At 42.1% G+C, this 19,422-nt stretch overlaps 1 protein-coding gene and 1 long non-coding RNA gene across 4 annotated transcripts; one reads left to right on the forward strand and one right to left on the reverse strand.

The window, feature by feature from the left end:
• Window positions 1-1,399: 1,399 nt before the first annotated feature.
• OCIAD2 (OCIA domain containing 2) lies at window positions 1,400-12,200 on the reverse strand. Of its 3 annotated transcripts, none has more exons than XM_055588529.1 (7): window positions 12,120-12,200; window positions 9,532-9,659; window positions 6,396-6,492; window positions 4,761-4,814; window positions 4,397-4,444; window positions 3,104-3,221; window positions 1,400-1,735 (listed from the first exon to the last, which is right to left on the reverse strand). In XM_055588529.1, the coding sequence occupies exons 2-7, from the start codon at window positions 9,595-9,597 to the stop codon at window positions 1,654-1,656; spliced, it is 465 nt and encodes a 154-aa protein (XP_055444504.1). In that variant the 5' UTR covers window positions 9,598-9,659; window positions 12,120-12,200; the 3' UTR covers window positions 1,400-1,653. The 3 variants fall into 3 exon arrangements, with proteins under 3 accessions (XP_055444504.1, XP_055444505.1, XP_055444506.1); XM_055588530.1 differs by having other exon boundaries at window positions 9,532-9,655; window positions 12,120-12,140; XM_055588531.1 differs by lacking the exon at window positions 12,120-12,200 and adding an exon at window positions 10,270-10,539 and having other exon boundaries at window positions 9,532-9,655.
• On the forward strand, window positions 1,719-3,162 carry LOC129657848 (uncharacterized). Its single transcript, XR_008717130.1, has 4 exons — window positions 1,719-1,809; window positions 2,354-2,439; window positions 2,596-2,698; window positions 3,095-3,162. It is a non-coding gene; the product is annotated as an uncharacterized LOC129657848 (long non-coding RNA).
• Window positions 12,201-19,422: the final 7,222 nt, after the last annotated feature.

Here is a 19,422-nt window from a genome sequence, read left to right on the forward strand (position 1 = left end):
GCTTAACAATGTGAAAATACTCTGATCCCTGGGAATTCATTTTCTGGAACACAGGAAATAAACGTGCCCAATTTGAATTTCTGCCAATAGCTGAGATAACACAGAGTCATCAATTGCTAGTTGTCAGAACCAGGAGTCAAACTGCACCCAAGAACCCAGGATATTGGCTCTGCATCCTGATTTACACAAACAGAATTTTATTGACAGGAAGAAAACCCAGGATATGTAATATAAAAGTGTGTGAGTGTTAGTTGCTCAGTTGTGTCTGACTCTTTGCAACCCCATGGACTATAGCCCAACAGTCTCCTCTGCCCATGGGATTCTCCAGGCAAGAAAACTGGAGTGGGTTGTCATCTCCTTCTACAGGGATCTTCTCTATCCCAGCATCAAACCGGAGTCTCCTGCATTGCAGGCAGATTCTTTACCATATGAACCATAAGAGAAGCCCACAATATAAAAAGAGACATGGTCAAAATTACTCCATTTCATACACTTAATATCCATGTAAAAATAAAAACTTCTAAATATTTTTGATGTAGAAAATAAAATATATATCAAGCATTAATTTTTTTGTTTGAATTTTTTTATTTTTAAGCATTAACTTTCAATGAGGTTTTCCTTTTTACCTCCATGATACAGTTTTCCAAGATGAATTAAGTAAAATGTAAAGTGTACATACACACACCTTCATTAAATGAATGGTGACACATATATAAAGCATTTTCCTGAGAAAGTACAAAGATGCAGAAATGTTCACGTAGGGCTCAGACAACCTAACAAAGACAAAGGGTCCCCAGTGGAAGAGTTTGTCTTCATGCAAAAAAAACCTGGCATGAGAATAGGAATGCAACTCTTGGGGTTGGATTGGCTCCCTCTGAGCTCCCTTAAAACCCTGAAGTTTATCAGTCTCTGAATTAATTCTTCCAGTGATTCTTCCCAGAAATATGCAAACTGCTCCGGAGGGACATTTGGAGAAGTTGTGTTTATTCTTTTAAGCCACGAGCAGCATATAAAAGAGCCCCAGTTCTCGAGAACTGACCATGAGCTAAGCAAGTAACCTAAAACAACCAGCTTTTCCAAAACTTCACCATACCGGGCAGACATGAAATTGCTAAGGTCACTAAAAGGACAGCTGATTTGTATTGTGACGCTCTCAAATGAAATGTTTTCCATTAAGTTAAAAAAGCTTGGCCCCTACATTTTAGAAACCACTTCCCATAGACACAGTCTTCCTTGTATTTCTGTATTTCTACCTCCATACACATTGGTTTTCTTTGGGCATGATGTCCCAAGTTTCTCAGCGTTCATTCCTGTTCTCTATCAGAGATCTTAAAACCCTGAACAAAAGCAAGAGTGAAATGGGGGTGAATGGGGGTGAATCAGAGAAGACTTCAAACTCTTTCATTTAGCTGTGAGGAAGTAAGAGTACAATGCAATGTTATTTGGTGTATGAATGCTCCCAACATGTTCTTAAACAGCAGAAAACATGAAATGCTCAATTCAATTGAGAATTAACAGGAAAGCATTTCAATAGAGCAAGCGAATCACAATGTTGCTGTTCCACAATAAGTAAGTTATTTTAAAGTACACTTGACATTTTAAAGGTACACAAATTCAGATGCTCTTAGAGGCTTCAGTGCCCACACACAGAGTTTAGGAAGCTGAAGGCTGTGAACTTCTCTCCTGACTTAATCCATGCTTTGTTTTGCATTCCTCACAGGTAAGCAGGCAGTGCCTAAAACAGAAGCAAAAACGTTGGTTTGTACTTTGACACTGGAAGCTCTCGTCTGAACACAATATTATTCAGAGGTTAAAAAAAAAATAATTGATATATAGCTAATTAACAACGTTGTGTTAAGTTTCTAGTGTACGCAAAGTGATTCAGTTCTCCATATACATATGTTTGTGCTTAGTTGCTCAGTCGTGTCCGACTCTTTGCAACCCCATGAACTGTAGCCCACCAGGCTCCTCTGTCCCTGGGATTCTCCAGGCAAGAATACTGGAGTGGGTTGCCATTGCCTACTCTAATACATATGTTTATATACATATTATTTTCTATAATGGCTTATTACAGGATATTGAATATAGTTCCCTGGGTTATACAGTAAGACCTTGTTGTTTATCTATTTTATATATAATAGTTGTGCATCTGTTAATCCCAAACTCCCAATTTATTCTCACCCCCTTTCCCCTTTGGTAACCATAAGTTTATTTTCTATGTTTTTGAGTCTGTTTCTGTTTTGTAAATAAATTCATTTGCATCGTATTTTAGATTATTTAGAAGTATTTCCTAAGCTAAAGTTTTCAAGCTTTTGTTTTCTCAGGAATAATCGGAGTTGTTTCTTGGTTTTAGACTCCTGGAATTTCATCCACTAGAAGGCCAACAGTGATCTTCCTGTCCAATGCTGTTGTCAGCATGCTGTGCTGCCTTTCAAACAGGTATGGGGTGTTTAGAGTAAGGTGTCCTCAACAGCAGTCCTATAGTACCATGGTAGAAATAGTTATTATTCACTGAGCACTCACTGAGTGTCATAAGCAATCATTCCTATTCCTTATAACATCCCATAAAAAAATTCTGATGGCCATTTTATACAGATGAGAAAACTGAAGATCTGAGAGTTTAAGAAACATGTCCAAGGTCACACAACTTAGTACGTAAACAGAACTGCTTTTGAACCCAGCGACTCTAACAGCAGAGGTAATGTGGCTAACTCCAGAGGCCTACTGCTTGTATGCCCTCATGAGCATCACAACTCATATTAATAGTAAAGGCTCTGAGAAGTCTTGCAATTGAGAGTCCTGGTTAAACTTGTGTAATCTTGTGACGGTAGAAGCTGTGTTGGCTGATTAAGGCATTCATTAGACACTTGTACGATGCCTTGAACATCGTAGGTACTTACTAAATGTTTGATGAGCAAACAAATAGGTAACTCAGTTAAATCATAATTATTAATGAAGTTGAATAGCAACAACTCAAACTTTGAATTTTTTTCAACATATCAATGTTAAAAACTATTTTAATATGACAAATGATTGAATGACCTTTCATTTACTTTTTAATAGTTACCTTTATTATAATCCCTTAACCAAACAGAGTACAAACCTGTTATGCCCTGGACCGAAACCAGCTCCACGCAGCTGGCCTTCAAAGGAATGGAATTTACTTTGGCACACTCCTATATACGATGCTTTTCCAAGGCCAAATCCTAAGATACCAGCAACTGTAAAAGCAGGTTAGGAAAGATAAACAATTTAAATATTTGGAACCTCCTCCATTGTCTGCTAGAACTTTATTAACAGCAATAATTCTTATATCAAAAGTACCTCAATGAACAAAAACTCTGGGAATGAAGCTCTCTATTAAAGAGGATTGGGAACTAGAGACTTTTTGATCTCCTCAGTTTTGAACTGGAGATAGCAGGGCCAGGTTACAGCAAGCCAAGGTGATGCTCTGACACAGGCAGCCAGAGGGCGGCCCAACTGGCAGACAAGTCTGTGAAGTCACCCAGGAAGGGAGAGGTGGGACTTGAGTTGTGGCTCTGGGTAGCCTCCAAATCACTAGGTAGGAGACCCCTTAATTCTCTGTATGGATGGAGTATGGGGAGCCACATTATCCTGCAGGCAGGGGAGGGAGGTCATGAGGCAGGGGAGGGAGGTCATGAGGCAGGACCATGGAAAACATTTCTGCTATTCCTGCTGGGAATGAGGTTTTGGATGGTATACCAGAATGCATCTTCTGTGGACATAAAAGGTCTCTGCATAATCAGTGCAAGAAGGTGAAAGCCTAAGTTTATGGTAAATGTATATTAGAAAATGGGCTTCTCTGGTGGTTCAGTGGTAAAGAATCTGCCTGCCGATGTAGGAGACTCAGGTTCAATCCCTGAGTTATGAATAGCCTCTGGAGGAGAAAATGGCAACCCACTCCAGTATTCTTGCCTGGAGAATCCCATGGACAGAGGAGCCTGGAGGGCTACAGTCCATGGGGTCGCAAAAAAGTCGGACATGACTTAGGAACTAAACAACAACATTATCAGAAAGCCCTGATTTTAAAAAACTATTCATTTATCATGTCCATTATAGAAAATATTTGGAAAAGATTGGCCAAAATAAAAAATTAAAATCCCTTGTGGAGCTGTTGTTCAGAGGCTCTACTGGCAATGTCCTCTTGTGTCTCCGGCCAGGGCCTCTCTAGGCCACGCTTCAGAGAGGACTAAGGTGAAGTCCCTACTGCTCAGCTTTCTGTCAGAAAGTGTCGAATGAACTAAAAAACTGCAATGTGGCAAAAAATGGACACTAGTGTTTCAGAGAGATTGACCTGGACATTCCTATCTCCAGTTACTATAAATACTACCTTTTTATAAAAATGAATCTTTGTTTTTTAACTTCTATGACTTACGTGCAACTTTAGGCAATGAACCAAATCTCGGATTCGCTGCTAAATAACCTAGGAAGTAATGTATAAAGACATTATTATTTCATTTTATAACATTTAAATTCAAAAAGGATAAAGAAATCTTAATTTCATCTTCAAATTTAATTTCCCTTTGCCATGTAACCTAACACAGTCACTCATTCCAGGGAAGAGGACATCTATGGGAAAGAAGTATGGGGACATAGACTAGAAACAGTCTAAAGCCTGCATAAATAAATCCTTCACCAAAACAGAAATGCCAAGTATTGTACCAAAACCTGCCAGGAGGACCACAGAAAACTGGATTTTCTTAAGTTAAAACATTTACTAAATACCAACTCTTACTTACCATGATGGACCAGTCCTTGGGTGACAAGCATGCTTACAAGAGAAAAAGGCAGAGCTGTAAAACAAAAAAGCTGTTAAGTATTGGTATTTTGAAATTTGGCATCTCCCCTAGAGGTCAGGGAGAATTACTCTGTTTTTTTCATCTTACTTTGGCAGTGAGATCTTAGTCATTTGTTATTTTACTTATTTGACAAATATTAAGCACCACATGGAGAATTTTCTTGGGGTCTGCCCCAGGCACTCAACCTAATGCACAGCATTAACATAACAAAATCTAGACTCCCTGCAATTCCATCTCCAACACCCACCATGCATCATCTCTCTCATTACTACATACGACACAGGCATATTCGTGTGTGTGTGCACTGAGCTGGGGAAATTGGGAGTTGCCGTGAGCTGTATATTTAGAAAATTTCAATTCTGCAGAAAAGTTTTTTTAAAAAAAGGACAATAAACTGCACATCCTGTTTAGGATAGTGCCCTGCTTTTGTCTTTTAATGCCATTTTGTTGCACGATTTGGATATATTTATTTTCTGAAAATTACTATATTCGCAGTAAACATGGGCAATCTTTAGAGATGATTTTTAAAAACAGACACGTTGGTCTGGCAAAAGCAGTTTCTAGTCAAAATGTGTCAAATGACTTCTTCCCAAAGCAGTGAGAAGTGATTATATATACTATTTGATTTGGCTTAGCTGCTAGCTCTTCCTAGTAACCAAGACAAATCAAATAGCAACCAGCTTTTCCACTCAGATCTATCTACCTGATGGTAGGCAAATGAGTCATACTGTAATTTTAAACTACTAGGGGCTTACTTCAATTACTTACTCATGGGTTATCAGAAAACAATTTCTAGCAGCATAATCAATAATCAGTAATGCATAGCAAATATCAACTTCTAAGCAGTGTTATTTCCAAAACAACTGATACTGGATTTGAATAATTTAAGAAATCAAAATGAGTATTTCAAAGTAAAATTAGCTCTATGCCAGCAATATTGGGACTATATCTACAGGCTCTGGTATGACATTTTCAAATGAAAAGTCATGAATTTTTAAAATTAGATGGGACTTTAATGCACTGCCTGAATTCACACCCTTGTCTTATATAAAGCAGGCCCAGAAAGAGAAAGAGACTTGACAGAAAAAGTTATTTCAAGACACTGTAAGGGAAGTATTAACAGAATGCTCCCACTCTTCATTCATTCCACAAATATTTAACTGGTTCACATATTTTTATATGTGAAGCACTGTGCTTGGCTCTAGGAGGGCGCAATGAACCTGAACTTGATGAAGGTTAGAGTCCAGTGGAATTGTGGAAGGTCTACTCTTTCAAGAAATTCTAAGTTAACACTCCTGGTTCACTTTCTCGGTCACATGAAGTAAAGTGTTAGGGGTGAATCACTTTTTGCTAAGGAAGGTAAACAGCTCCTACATCAGATACTGTCCCTGCCCTTAAAAAAGTCTCAATATGGATTTAAATTCCAAACAGCCTCAGATACCAATGTTCTTCCCGGAATTATGCAAAGTTCCTGCTCAAAAAAAAAAATCATTACCATAATTCTAATATGATATTAGGCAGTTTATATTAGGCAGCATATATAGTGTTAACGACAATTAAGAGGGGTGCGATTACCTCTCTTCCAGAAACTTTCTTCTTGACATTCCCGGATAATCTTTGAAATCTCTGATCTGTGGATGTGCAGTTTTGATTTTGGACAAAACAACAGACTCTGCAAGGGAAGTTACATGATGAGTTGACTGAAATCATCAGAAAAGCATCTGTTCTGTTTTCCCCCGAGGAGGGCAAGGAGGTCTCTTCCCTCTGGTCTCACAGCATGTGTGCCTTGGATCCCGGCTGCCACCACTGAGCAATAGCCGGTTTCAGCCAGTGCTTTCCAGATGCAAGCGCTGGGTGAACTTGAGCAAGAAAAGAATTTTTTTGAGAAGCAAACAGCGATTCATGGTTTAGCGAGCATGAAGCAGATATCTGGTCAGAATGCGTTACTGCTGAGGCCACATTTTCTTTTTTAAATATTTATTTAACTAGGCGGCACCAGTTCTTAGTTGTGGCATGCGGGCTCTAGTTCCCTGACTGGGGACTGAACCCTGGCCCCCAGCATTGGAAGCTCAGTCTTAGCCACTGGACCACCAGGGAAGTCCCCACATTTTCTTCTTACTTCTAGCCTCTGCACGCTTCCCCTGCAATGCTACTCACTCCCTGGGTTGTAATCTTTTGTTGTTCAGTGACTCATTAATTTTTTATTATGGTAAAATACCCATAATAGTTATCATTTTAACCATTTTACTTAAAATTTTTTTTCATACTCTGGTATACTTTATTTAAAAAAAATTTCTATATTGAAGTATAGTTGGTTTACAAAAATGTGTTTAACCATCGTATACAATAAAAAGTAGACAACAAATGGCATTAAGTATATCTATAATATTGTACAGCCATATCTACCTAGTTCCAGAACTTTTTCATCACCCTCAAAGGAAATTCCATACCCATCGAGGAGTCTCTCCTCATTCCCTAATCACCTAGCAACCATTAATCTGCCTTTTGGATCTGCCTATTCTGGATATTTTGTACAAACAATATCATACTGCATGTGACCTTGTGTGGTTAGCTTCTTTTCCTTTGTGTAATGTTTCAAAGGTTCATCCACGATGTAATATGTATTTCATTTCTTTTTATGGCTCAGTAATGTTCCAGTGCATGCACATAACACATTCTGTTTATCCATTCATCCATTGGTGGATATCTGGACTGTTTCCACTGTCGGACTATTGTGAATAATGCTGCTGTGAACATTCCTGTACAAGTTTTAGTCTTCCGCTCTGCTGGGCGATGTTGTAACTCTGTGTTTAACTTATTGGGGAACTGCCAAACTGTTTTCCACAGGAGCTGCACCATTTTACAATCCCACCAACAATGTATGAGGTTTTCAATTTTTCTATATCCTTGTCAACACTTGTTATTTTCTGTTTTCTTTCTTTTCTGTTAGTTGCACTGTGCAATTTATGGGATCTTAGTTCCCTTATCAGGGGGAGAACCCCAGTATTTCTTTTTTAAAATTAGCACATTAAATGCTTTTAATATAAATTATTTAATTTGTTTAAACTAAAAAACTAAATTGTTTCTGTTTTTGATTGTGGCCATGCTAGTGGTTGTGAAATGGTGGTTGTGATTTGCATTTTCCATTAAGTATCTTTTCATCAGAATTTTGGCCATGTGTATATCTTCTTTGGAGAAATACCTAATCAAGCCCTTTGCTCATTTTTTCAAATTAGGTTGTCTTTCTGTTGTTGAGTTGTAAGAGCTTTTTATATGTTATGGATACTAAACCCTTATCAGACATATAATTCATAAATAATTTTTCCCATTCTGTGGGTGATTCATTTGTTTTTTAGAAACAAACTTTATTGAAATTTTTCCTTAAATCACACTTATATTTCCTTGTTTGTGCATTACTTATGTAGGTCCTTTTCCTTTTATCTCTTGGAATTTTAGTGATTTTCTTGTTGAGGTGAGGTCTATGGCTTTTGAAGTTCACCCTGTTGATTTTGCAAATGTTCTTTTGGACTTTCTGTAGTAGATGTCAGTGTGAACGGAGATTACCATTTCTCCAACACTTGCCCCTGGGCCAGGCACTGTGCCAAGCACTTTACGTGCATGATGGTGAGGTACAAGGACCCTGTGGTGCCAGTGCCTTCCGAGCTCTACCTACCACCCAAGCAGGCAAGTCCTCTCTTCTTCCTCTACAGCTCCCCCAGTGCAGCGTGGAAGCAGTGGTCAGGGTGGGCCACAGCAACCAGAGAAGGAGCTGCTCTTATGCTCCACTTATGTTAGCTCAGCAAACACTCCTCCTTACCCCAGTGTAAATATTTCTTCTTGGTTCTGCCTGTGGCAGAAATAAGCATCTCTCTCCTTCCCCTCCCCTAAACACACACATGCAGGGTCAGGGAACCCGACTATCACAGCTGCTGTGAGTCCTGCAGTCAAGACTGAAGTACCAGCAGAGAGTGTCCTCAGGCAGCTCTGGTGAGCCTTTTCTGTAGAGCCATAAATGTTTTATGGCTCTCCATTTCACAGAGGCAACTCGGGTGTCTAAATTCTTTTCCTTGTGACATGATATCATTTGTCTATTTGCCTCTCCTAAACTTTGCTCTTAAATATAATCTCCATAACCCATTTTTAGCTTGAAAAGTTGACCTCAGAGAAGATGAACTCTATTTACCCATCACAATACCTTCTCTTTTCTTCATTCATGTGTCCCCGAGACACACAAATCTTCATTCTCAACAAGCTGAAAAACTGTGCCCCAGTTAACACTTGGGTTCTCAATCTGATGGCTAATTTAGTAGTTCAGGGCTCTGCCGTCTCGAACAGTAACTACAGTCAACAGCATATCCTTAGCATGATTAGCCTTGGTAACAGAAATGTAAAAAGCATGCATCATGTAGCATTCTGTTAGATTCAATAAAGAGTTTTGCTCTGCTAAAGGAAACCTCTTCAGTCACTGACAACCTATAGAAGAGTTAGTTAAGTTGAATTCTAAACAGGGAAGAGTAAAGAAAAGATTTTGTAAATAAAAGTCTCCTTTTTCAAGACAGCCGGAAACATACTTTCCTTCTCCGTTCTATTTTCCTTGCCTACAATGTGCCAGGCAGAGGAAAGTAAGACAATTGATCAAGGATGAGGTTTAAGGGGAAGTCCTCTATGATATTCCTCTTTGGATGGCAGACTTCGAATTATAAATACATACCTGCTTGCTTGGTGGTGGCAAATGGGGACCTTTTTCTTGGTTTTCATGTGTGGACACTGAAGCCATGATGACCTTGTCTTTGCTTCTTTTCTAGTTGAGTGGACTCAGCTTCCTTGTTGACCCACTATCTAAGGAAAGTAGAAGAGTCACCGTGCAGTGACTGAACATTTATGTCAACCATAAAACACCCTTAGGATCAACACCCCTATTTGGAAAACTTACTTTCATTTTGTCATTAATCTTAACTTCCAACCACCTGCAAACTCACTTTCTAATGCTCCTTCCCCAGCAACACACACACACACACACACACACACTAACAGACTGATGGTGACAGATCAGAGGTGGAGTGGAGTGAGATGTCAAAGAAGGCACAGTGAAATGTTTTACAACCTACAGTGTCAGTCACGACCGTGTCTGACTCTTTGTGACCCCATGGACTGTGTAGCCTACCAGGCTCCTTCTGTCCATGGAATTCTAAGCAAGAATACTGGAGTGGTTAGCCATTCCCTTCTTTAGAGGATCTTCCCAACCCAGGGATCCAACCTGGGTCTCCCATGTTGCAGGCAGATTACTTACCATCTGAGCCACCAGGGAAGCCCTTAAGACTTATAAACTACCCTGAAAATTTTCAATTCATTACCAGGTCATTAACTTACACAAATATTTACTGAGGGTCTATTATGTGCCAGACCAAAGGCTACAAAAGAAGACGACATCAATACTAAAGTAACTCACAGTCTACAGGGAAGACAGGCAGTTATACAACATGTAGAAATCTTCCCTAGAGGTAGGCACAGGGTGCTGAGGAAGGAGAGGAAAAAAGGCATGCTCTCTCTGGTTAGATCTGAAGACACCAAAGACTAAGACTCTTGAGCTTTCAAGATGGCCTGTGGAGAGTGGATGGACTCCAGGGGCAGGGAGACCAGATTGGAAAGTGCTATCATAGTCTAGGGAATGAAGTCAAGAGGCCTGAACCAAGACACTTGTGGGAAGGCTAGAGATGATAATTTTGCATCTGGAAATGTTGGATTTGGGTGCCTGTGGGGGCATACATTGGAATTAACCATTAGGGATTAGAATATTTGAGGATTTGGGTCTGGAGTTACAGATTAAGAGCAGGCTGGAAAGATCAGTTTGGAAGTTGCCATCTAGGAGATGACAGGCAAAGTAGGAAACAGGAATAAAATTGTGTAAGAAGAGTACTGGAGAATATGAACATCGAGGCCAAGGGAATACCAACAGGAGGAAGAACAGCAACAGGCCAAGGAGAGGACTGAGAAAGAAGAGCTGATACAAAGTGGAAAGAGTGTCTGAGGAAGAAATAAATCATCAGTATCATGTGGCTCAGAACAACGGGCATAGTCCAGGTGGACCATGAACCCTACCCAACCTCCTGCCCAGTCAATGGGCCACAGTCCTTTGCAGGTCCAGACTCCATGACAACCACTGACTTTCATGCAAAATGAACATATTTTCATACACAATTCAGTTTCCTACTAAGCTGCCAGGAATATCAGCCAAGGGGATCCATACTTGACCAAGTTTCACTTTCGGTGCTTGATGTTATTGTATCGGGAGTATGATGCCCTAGGGTGGAAAGTCTTGGAATCAGGAAGACCTGAGTTCAGATCCTGACTACTTGGTAGCCTGGCTTTGGGGTAAGTAACTTGAAGTGTCTGTGCCGAAGCTTCTCAACTGCCAAGTGTGGGTAATGGACCTTAAGAGGCTAGTACAAGGATGAGGGGTGAGGTCCACAAGTCGGCAGCTCCACAACCAGCACACAGTGAGTGTGTGAGCAGTAAGGGGCAGCTGTCAGAACCCTGAGCACCCTATTTCTTGAGGACTTCCAGGAAGTCTTTGCTGACATAAGGCCAAATTAGATTATCTTTGCCTAGTTAGGCCATTGCCTCAAATCCGGAAGCAAAAACACTACAACTGGGCTTTGGTGGTGAAGTCCCTTCACACCCATCTAGCCTTCAGTCCACATCTAAGCTGGGCTTCTCAGGGTGTTGCCTAAAGGTGCAGCCCCCACCCTATGCCCAGATCTGGTTTGGGGTCCCTCTGCTTCTTTAGTTGTTGGCGGTGGGGTGGCAGAAGTCCTGATGGGTGGGCAGTGGGAGGGAGGCGATCGGCAGGATGAGGGGGTGGGGGCGTGTGATCGGACACAGCCAGGGAGGGTCCCTGCACTTTCTGGTAGGGGAGCAGGGACGGGGAGTGGGGGTGGGGGTGGAGCGGGATCAGCTTGCAGGAAATTGCTGCCATCGGGGTCGCATCCGGAGCCGGGCCAGAGGGGTGGGGGTGTAAGGGGCGATTCTAGGCTAAGTACCACCGTCCTGAGGATCCCAGAAGTCATGTAGTCAAAAAGGCCGCCCCCTGTCGCTATCGCACCCGCTGTTACCTGCCCCCACCCCCCAAGTGGGCACACCCGCGGGGCTGAGGATCGCCTCGCAGGCCGCGTCTCCCTCGCGCGCCCAGCCAAGCTCGCCACCCTGTGCGGCCGCGGCTGCAGCTCGGATGCTCCGGCTTCCCGGGTGCCCGCGCCCGCCCCTGGCGACCCCCGGGAGCCCTTATCGTGGTCCCCTTACCGCGCTCGCTTCCAGGACCTCGCCTGTGTTCTGGAGCTTCCCTCCGCCTCTTTCTTCCTCTCGCTCCGCCCCCGTGGCGCCCCGCCCCTCGCTTCCTCGCGTGAGTCATTCAACAAGTGCACCCCATCCCCCGCCTCGCAGTCCCTTTCTCTGTTGGTGGCCTCACGCCCACACACAACTGCCCCGGCTGAAACCCGGCTCCTGTTGGAACCTCCGACTCCACCCCCAAGTCTTGACCAGACACCCGGTAGATTCTACTGAATACTTCCTCGATTGCCTTTCAAATAACTCCTTTTCTCCCAACAAAAAGAGCGACAACCATTTATTGAACACCCTCCTTGGACGAGGCGGCTACTTCCACTTCTCTGCAGGCTTGTCTTGTTTTGTCTTTTTTTGCAGTGTAATTGGCATAACGTTATATTAATTTTAGGAGCTCAACATAATGATTCAATATTTGTATACGTTGCAAAATGATCACTCAGTAAATGTAGTTAACATCCCTCACTATTTGTAGTTACCAAAAAAAATTACCCCAGCCCTCCCCTTGGATGAGGATTTTTATTTATTTTTTTTTTTAATTTTATTTTATTTTTAAACTTACATAACTGTATTAGATTTGCCAAATATCAAAATGAATCCGCCACAGGTATACATGTGTTCCCCATCCTGAACCCTCCTCCCTCCTCCCTCCCCATTCCATCCCTCTGGGTCGTCCCAGTGCACCAGCCCCAAGCATCCAGTATCGTGCATCGAACCTGGACTGGCATCTCATTTCATACATGATATTTTACATGTTTCAATGCCATTCTCCCAAATCTTCCCACCCTCTCCCTCTCTCACAGAGTCCATAAGACTGTTCTATACATCAGTGTCTCTTTTGCTGTCTCGTACACAGGATTTTTAAAATCTCCTCTTTTAGCAACTTTCAAATATGCAATATATATAGTATTATTAACTATAGTTGCCATGCTGTGCGTTACTTTCCCATGACTTATTTTATAACTGGAATTTTCCACCTTTGATGCCCTTCACTCATTTTGCCGATCCCTATGCAATCTTTTCTACAACTCTCTACAGAGAATACTGTTGTCTGCATTTTATGGACCAGGCAACTGAGTTGTGCCAGGCCACACTGTTTGTTCAGTCTCAGTGGTATCTGACTCTTTGCCACCCATGCACTGCAGCACACCAGGTGTCCCTGTCCTTCACCATCTCCCAGAGCTTGCTCAAACTCATGTCCACTGAGTCAGTGATGCCATCCAACCATCTTATCCTCTGTCGTCCCCTTCTCCTCTTGCCTTCAATCTTTCCCAGCATCAGGGTCTTTTCCAATGAATTGGCTCTTTGTATCAGGTGGCCAAAGTACTGGAGCTTCAGCTTCAGTATCAGGCTTTCCAATGAATATTCAGAATTGACTTCTTTGAAGATTGACTGGTTTGATCTCCCAGCAGTCCAAGGGATTCTCAAGAGTCTTCTCCAACACCACAGTTTAAAACATCAATTCTTTGGCATTGAGCTTTCTTTATGGTCCAACTCTCACATCCATACATGACTACTGGAAAAACCATAGCGTTGACCATACGAACCTTTGTAGGTAAAGTATTTAAGTACAAAATAAAAGATACGTCTTTACTACCTGTGTCACTCTCCCCAACCTCAGCTGCGATTCCTCCCTGGAACATGCCACTGGGACTCAGGGAATGTCTTGAGTTGGAAGAGAGGCTGTGGGTCACGTGGAAGGCCCTTATCATTTCACAGCTTTTCTGCCTGTCCTAATTAGTCTCTACACCTCTGGCCTCTTGCGAGCCCCTCCGCCATCCACTGGGCCTTCCTTCTGTTCTTCGTGTTCACCCAGTTCTTCCCACCTGAGTGAGGCCTGGCATGGAGCCTCCCCCTGCCTGGACTCCTCTCCCCATCAGGCTTGTGCTGGTTTTTTCCTGCTCATTCGTCTCTGACTCTTCCTCATGGGGACCTGCCTTGACCCCAAGCAGCCTAAAGTGGGTCTGCCTTTTCCTTGTTCATAGCACTTATCATGCGTTATCATGAACACTCCTGTTAGTGTGCTTACTCCTTTAAAATTTGTTTACCCTTCCTCAGTGTCCTCTTCCTGAGATACGGAACAAGATGGTATTATTTTGCCCACCATTGTATACTTAGCGTCTCGTATTTGGAAGGGCCCAGTGAAGAGCTGCTGAATGAATGAATGAATGAACCAATGAGTCTGAGCCCAAAGGCTGGATGTCAGGATACTGTTTGGGAGAATCTGTGTTCCCCCCAGTACACCCCCAGACCACTGTTCCTCCATGTGATTCACTGCTTTCTTTTCACTCCCACTTCCCCCCTCTAAATAAAAGGAGATACAGTTCTGTTGCTAATTTTGCTCTGTGTTACCGGAAGTCAGAAATAACTTTATTTTGTGGTCTAAAAGGAAGAGCTTTCTAATCGGTTTTGTGATAAAATTGAATAGCCCTACTTTACACTGAAGTTTATCTTCCAACAAATATGCTACAGGCGTTTGACCTTTTAACATCTTGCTACAATTGAGTCTATGTCCCTACCCTCTCTTCTACTTTCCACCAGAATGTTCTACTTAATTGTCTGAAATAACTAGAAGTTATCAATCAGATAGTAAAGAATCCACGTGCAGTGTAGGAGACCTGGGTTTGATCCCTGGGTTGGAAAGATCCCGTGGAGGAGGGCATGGCAACCCACTCCAGAATTCTTGCCTGGAGAATCCCCATGGACAGAGCATCCTGGCAGGCTGCAGTCCACGGGGTCACAAAGAGTTGGACACAACTGAGAGATTAAGCGCAGCACCCATATGCCATGGGCATGTGTTATATAAATTCATTACTTGGTACTGATTGGGCAAATGTGGGGTGCCCCTGTATTGTTCTAGGTACTTTCAGAGATGAAAGAGAAAAGACATGGGTCCCTTCCACAAAGGATAGATCACTTCCCAAAGAATTAGGATAAAATACAATATCCGTAGCCCTAGAAGTGGATAACACTGAACAGAGCCTTTCTTTACTAAAATTTTATTTAAAAAAAAAAATTTATTGTAATATAGCTGATTTTCAGTGTGTTAGTTTCAGGGTTTTTTTGTTTTTGTTTTTAAATTCTATTGATATATAGTTGATTTACAATGTTGTGAACAGAGCCTTTCTTAGGTCATGCCTCAGTAGCTGCCGGAGCCTCAGGATCATGATGGTAAAGTTGATTATCACTGGCTAATGCTATGGAAACTGTGGCTGATTTAGAAAGTGCAAAAACATTCATAGCAGGCTGCAGCTTGAACAATTTCCATAGCTCTGTGCTGTCCCCAGGAAAAATCCCAGTTCATTAGCAGGGCCCGACAGGATTCAGCCCCTGCCTGTCTCTCTAACACAGCGATCTTAGGCCCTTCAGGGGTCCTACAGAGAGGCTGAGGTTCTCCCTTCTCATGCTTCATGCTTTTGCATATGCTGGGGCTTCAGCTTCTGCATTCTCCACCCCTCCCTCACCCATTTTTTAAAAATATTGAAGTATAGCTGATGTGCAGTATTATATGTTACAGGTGTACAAAATAGTGAGTCAGAATTTTTAAAGGTTATACTCCACTTATGGTTATTACAAAATATTGGCTCTACTCCCTGTGTTGTACAATGTATCCTTGTAGCTTATTTTATGCATAATAGTTTGTACCTCTTAATTCCATCTCCCCTTCTCTCTCCCCACTGGTTAACCACTAGTTTGTTCTCTATAACTGAATCTGTTTCTTTTTTGTTATATTCACTAGTTTGTTGTATTTTTTTAGATTCACAAATAAATGATATTATACAATATTTGTCTTTCTGTGTCTGACTTATTTCACTTAGCATGATGTTCTCAAAGTCCACACATGTTGCAAATGGCAAAAATTTGTTTTTTTTTTTTTTATGGCCAAGTTGTATTCCATTGTATATATACACATCTTCTTTATCCATTCATACTAATGAATGCTTAAGTTGCTTTCATATCTTGGCAATTATAAATAATGCTGCTATGAATATTGGGTATATGTATCCTTTGTAATTAGTGTTTTTTTTTTTTTTTTGGATATATACCCAGGAGTGGAATTGCTGGGTCATATGGTAGTTGTATTTTCAGTTTTTTGAGAAAACTCCATACTGTTTTTCACAGTGGCTGCACCAATTTACATTCCCATCAACTGTGTATGAGGACTCCCTTTTCTCTACAGCCTTGCCAACATTCATTATTTGTGTTCTTATGATAGCCATTCTGACAGGTGTGAGGTGATACCTCATTGTGGTTTTTAACTTGAATTTCCTTGACAATGTAAAGCACCTTTTCAAGTGCCTATTGTCCATCTTCATGCCCTCTTTGGAAAAATCTCTATTTGGGTCTTCTGCCCATTTTTTACTCAGGTTGTTTGCTTGTTAGATGTTGAGTTATGTGAGCTGTTTATATATTTTGCATACTAAACCTTATCAGCAAATATTTTCTCTCATTCAGCAGGTTATCTTTTAGTTTTGCTGATTGTCTCACTCATTCTTAAAGACTATGCCTAGGGATCACTTCTTGACAGCTTGGCCAGACTCAAGCTTGCTTTCCCAACTCCTGGGTTCCCACTGTACTTTGCAGTGGATACCTATTGTGTATATGTGTGTGCATATATACGTGTTTGTTACGCACGTATGTGTATACAAGTTTAACAGTTATAACTGACATGTATTAAACACTATGTGCCACGTGTTCTTCTGGTCTCTTTTCACCTTTTAACCATCTGCACAGCAGTCACCTGACAGAGATGCTAGTAACTTAGCCAGGAAGTGACAGGGCCAGCATTTGAACCCAGGACTGGGAGCCGTACATTTCAGAACTGCCTCTCAGCTGTCATCACATTATGTTACAACCACTGATGTCGTTCATGGTCACTCCTCTTGACTGTGAGCTCCTTGAGGGCAGGGACTGATCTTGCTCAGTAAATGGAACACAGTATGAACTCAAGAATGAGTAAGTGAGTTTAATGAGGCATGGAATTAAAAAAATGAATAATACCTGGTCCTTTATTTCAAGAGACTCACAGTCTCTTTTTCTCCTTTTTTCTTCCCCAAATGGTTGCAGGGCCTTTTAAAAAATCTGAGAAATTGGTATTATTATTCCAGCTTTACATGTAAGAAAAATGAGGCCAAGAGAAGTTCAGTAACATAGCCAAGGTCATAGCTGGGAACAGGCACAGCCAAGATTCAAACCTTAGTGGCTTGGCTCCAGACTCATGCTCTGAACCTCTAGACTAAATATGTCTCCACTAGCCTCAGTGAGCAGAAAAGACACAAAAACAGATGCAAAACTAGAGACAGGTATGGAAACTTAGGCAGCAAGGTAGGGAGAAGGAGCAGCCTGCCATGAGACTGACTGAAGAGCAGGCCCTAGTTGGGAGGGCAGGGTAGGGGATGCATAGAAAACAAAATCCTGGTGGGAATCTCTATAAGTGCCTTAAGGAGGCACTCACAACCACCTCTTCCCTGCTGGTTAAAAGGGACTCTGACTGGGATCTGGTGGGGAAGTTTCTTTGTGTGTGTGTGTGTGTGTGTGTGTGTGTGTGTGGCGGGGGCGGGGGGGGCGGCGGGGGGGATGGTGGGATGGGCATCTTGAATGACCTTGGAGTGGCCAGAGCAACCCTCACCTTCCGGCCTTCCTTTTTCTTGTGCCAGCTCCCCACTTGCCAGCTGCCTACTTCTGTGAATCACAAGATCTCATTGAGTCACTCATTCCCTCTCTGAGGAAAAAATAATGTCAAGTCTCACAAAAGCTGAGCAGTTGGCAGAAAGCATCATGCAAAGATGGAGCACGGGTTCTCTTCTCCTTTGTGAACCAGCATGGCTGTCAGGATAGGCGTGTTGCCAGGCTCTCAGCGTGAGCTTTTGGGCCATCAACCCAGAGCCCTGCTGTTTTAGCTTTGTTTAGACTTGATGCTCAGGCTGCCAGACTCAGCAAGAAGCAAAGTCAGACCCAAGGATCATAATTTTGACCCAAATGGGGAAAATCTGAAATATGAAGATGAGTGTACATCAATTTGGTCATGTCTCCAGTCTTCCTGAGACAGGCCTATCCTTTATTTTGCTCATGAATGCCCATGATTGACATCCTGAAAGTTAATTTAGTACTTTAATATTCCAGAGCTGCTTCCCACAGCCTACAATGTGCAGAGCCCTTTGAATGCAAAACCCAGAATGCTCCTGCTGTAGCAGAGAGAATATGCAGTCAGGCAGAGGACAATCATATCTTGTGGCAGATATTTTGACCTCTCTCCAAGGGGGCGCTGTCATCTTTGTGTCTTGGTGTCTGATCTGAGCCTCTCTCTAGAAGGGCCCCCCAGTGTGGCTGGAGTAGGGGTAGCAGTGTTTTGTGTGTGTGTGTGTGTGTTAGTCACTCAGTCATGTCTGATGCTTTGCGACTCCATGGACGGTGGCCCACCAGGCTCCTATGTCCACGGAGTTCTCTGGGCAAGAATACTGGAGTGGGTTGCCATTCCCTTCTCCAGGGGATCTTCCCAACCCAGAGATCAAACCCAGGTCTCCTACATTGCAGGTAGATTCAGAAAAGCAATTTGATTTTATAGTGAAAAATATAACAGGGTATAAACACAAGAATGGATTTTGCTCCTTGCAGGGCATAATTCTACTTTAGAAGAGAGGCTAATTAATCAAAATCTAATTGATAGAAGTGTGGGTAAAGCTGACGTGTTTTGAAAAACTAGACTTTCTTTTTTAGAGCAGTTTTAGATTCACAGCAAAATGAAGAGGAAGGTACAAAGATCTCCCCCCACCTCCACTCCTTTACATCTTTCCCCTTATCAACCTCCCCCAAAAGAATGGTGTGTTGGTTGTAACGGGTGAACCTGTGTTGACACATTATTATCACCCAGAGTTCAGAGCTTAGGAATTTAGTACTTGGACTCAAGCTAGATTGCCTGGATTGTTATAGCCCCACTGTATGCCTATAGACTATAGTTATATTAATATAAATAATGGCTTGGCATGGTATCTGACACATAGGTAGAGCAAGCAGTTTGTGTTCATGCCCATCTCCTTCAGAAAAACCCTCCCTAGCCTCTTGTGCAGCAATCCTTCCTGTGTGCTATTCTTGAATGACCTCTTTATTTGCCTCGAAGATGTGAGATCCCTGGAGGCAGGGACTGTCTTTCTCACCTTCATGTCTGTGGCAGTAAAATCATCTTAAGACATTAATTTTGTTTCATACTTGTTCAGCAGCTTGAGCAAATAGTGGAACCTCCCCATAGCAAGAAAATCCTCAAGGC

This window comes from Bubalus kerabau, chromosome 7 (genome assembly GCF_029407905.1).
Source record: "Bubalus kerabau isolate K-KA32 ecotype Philippines breed swamp buffalo chromosome 7, PCC_UOA_SB_1v2, whole genome shotgun sequence".
In the NCBI taxonomy this organism is placed as follows: domain Eukaryota; kingdom Metazoa; phylum Chordata; class Mammalia; order Artiodactyla; family Bovidae; genus Bubalus; species Bubalus kerabau.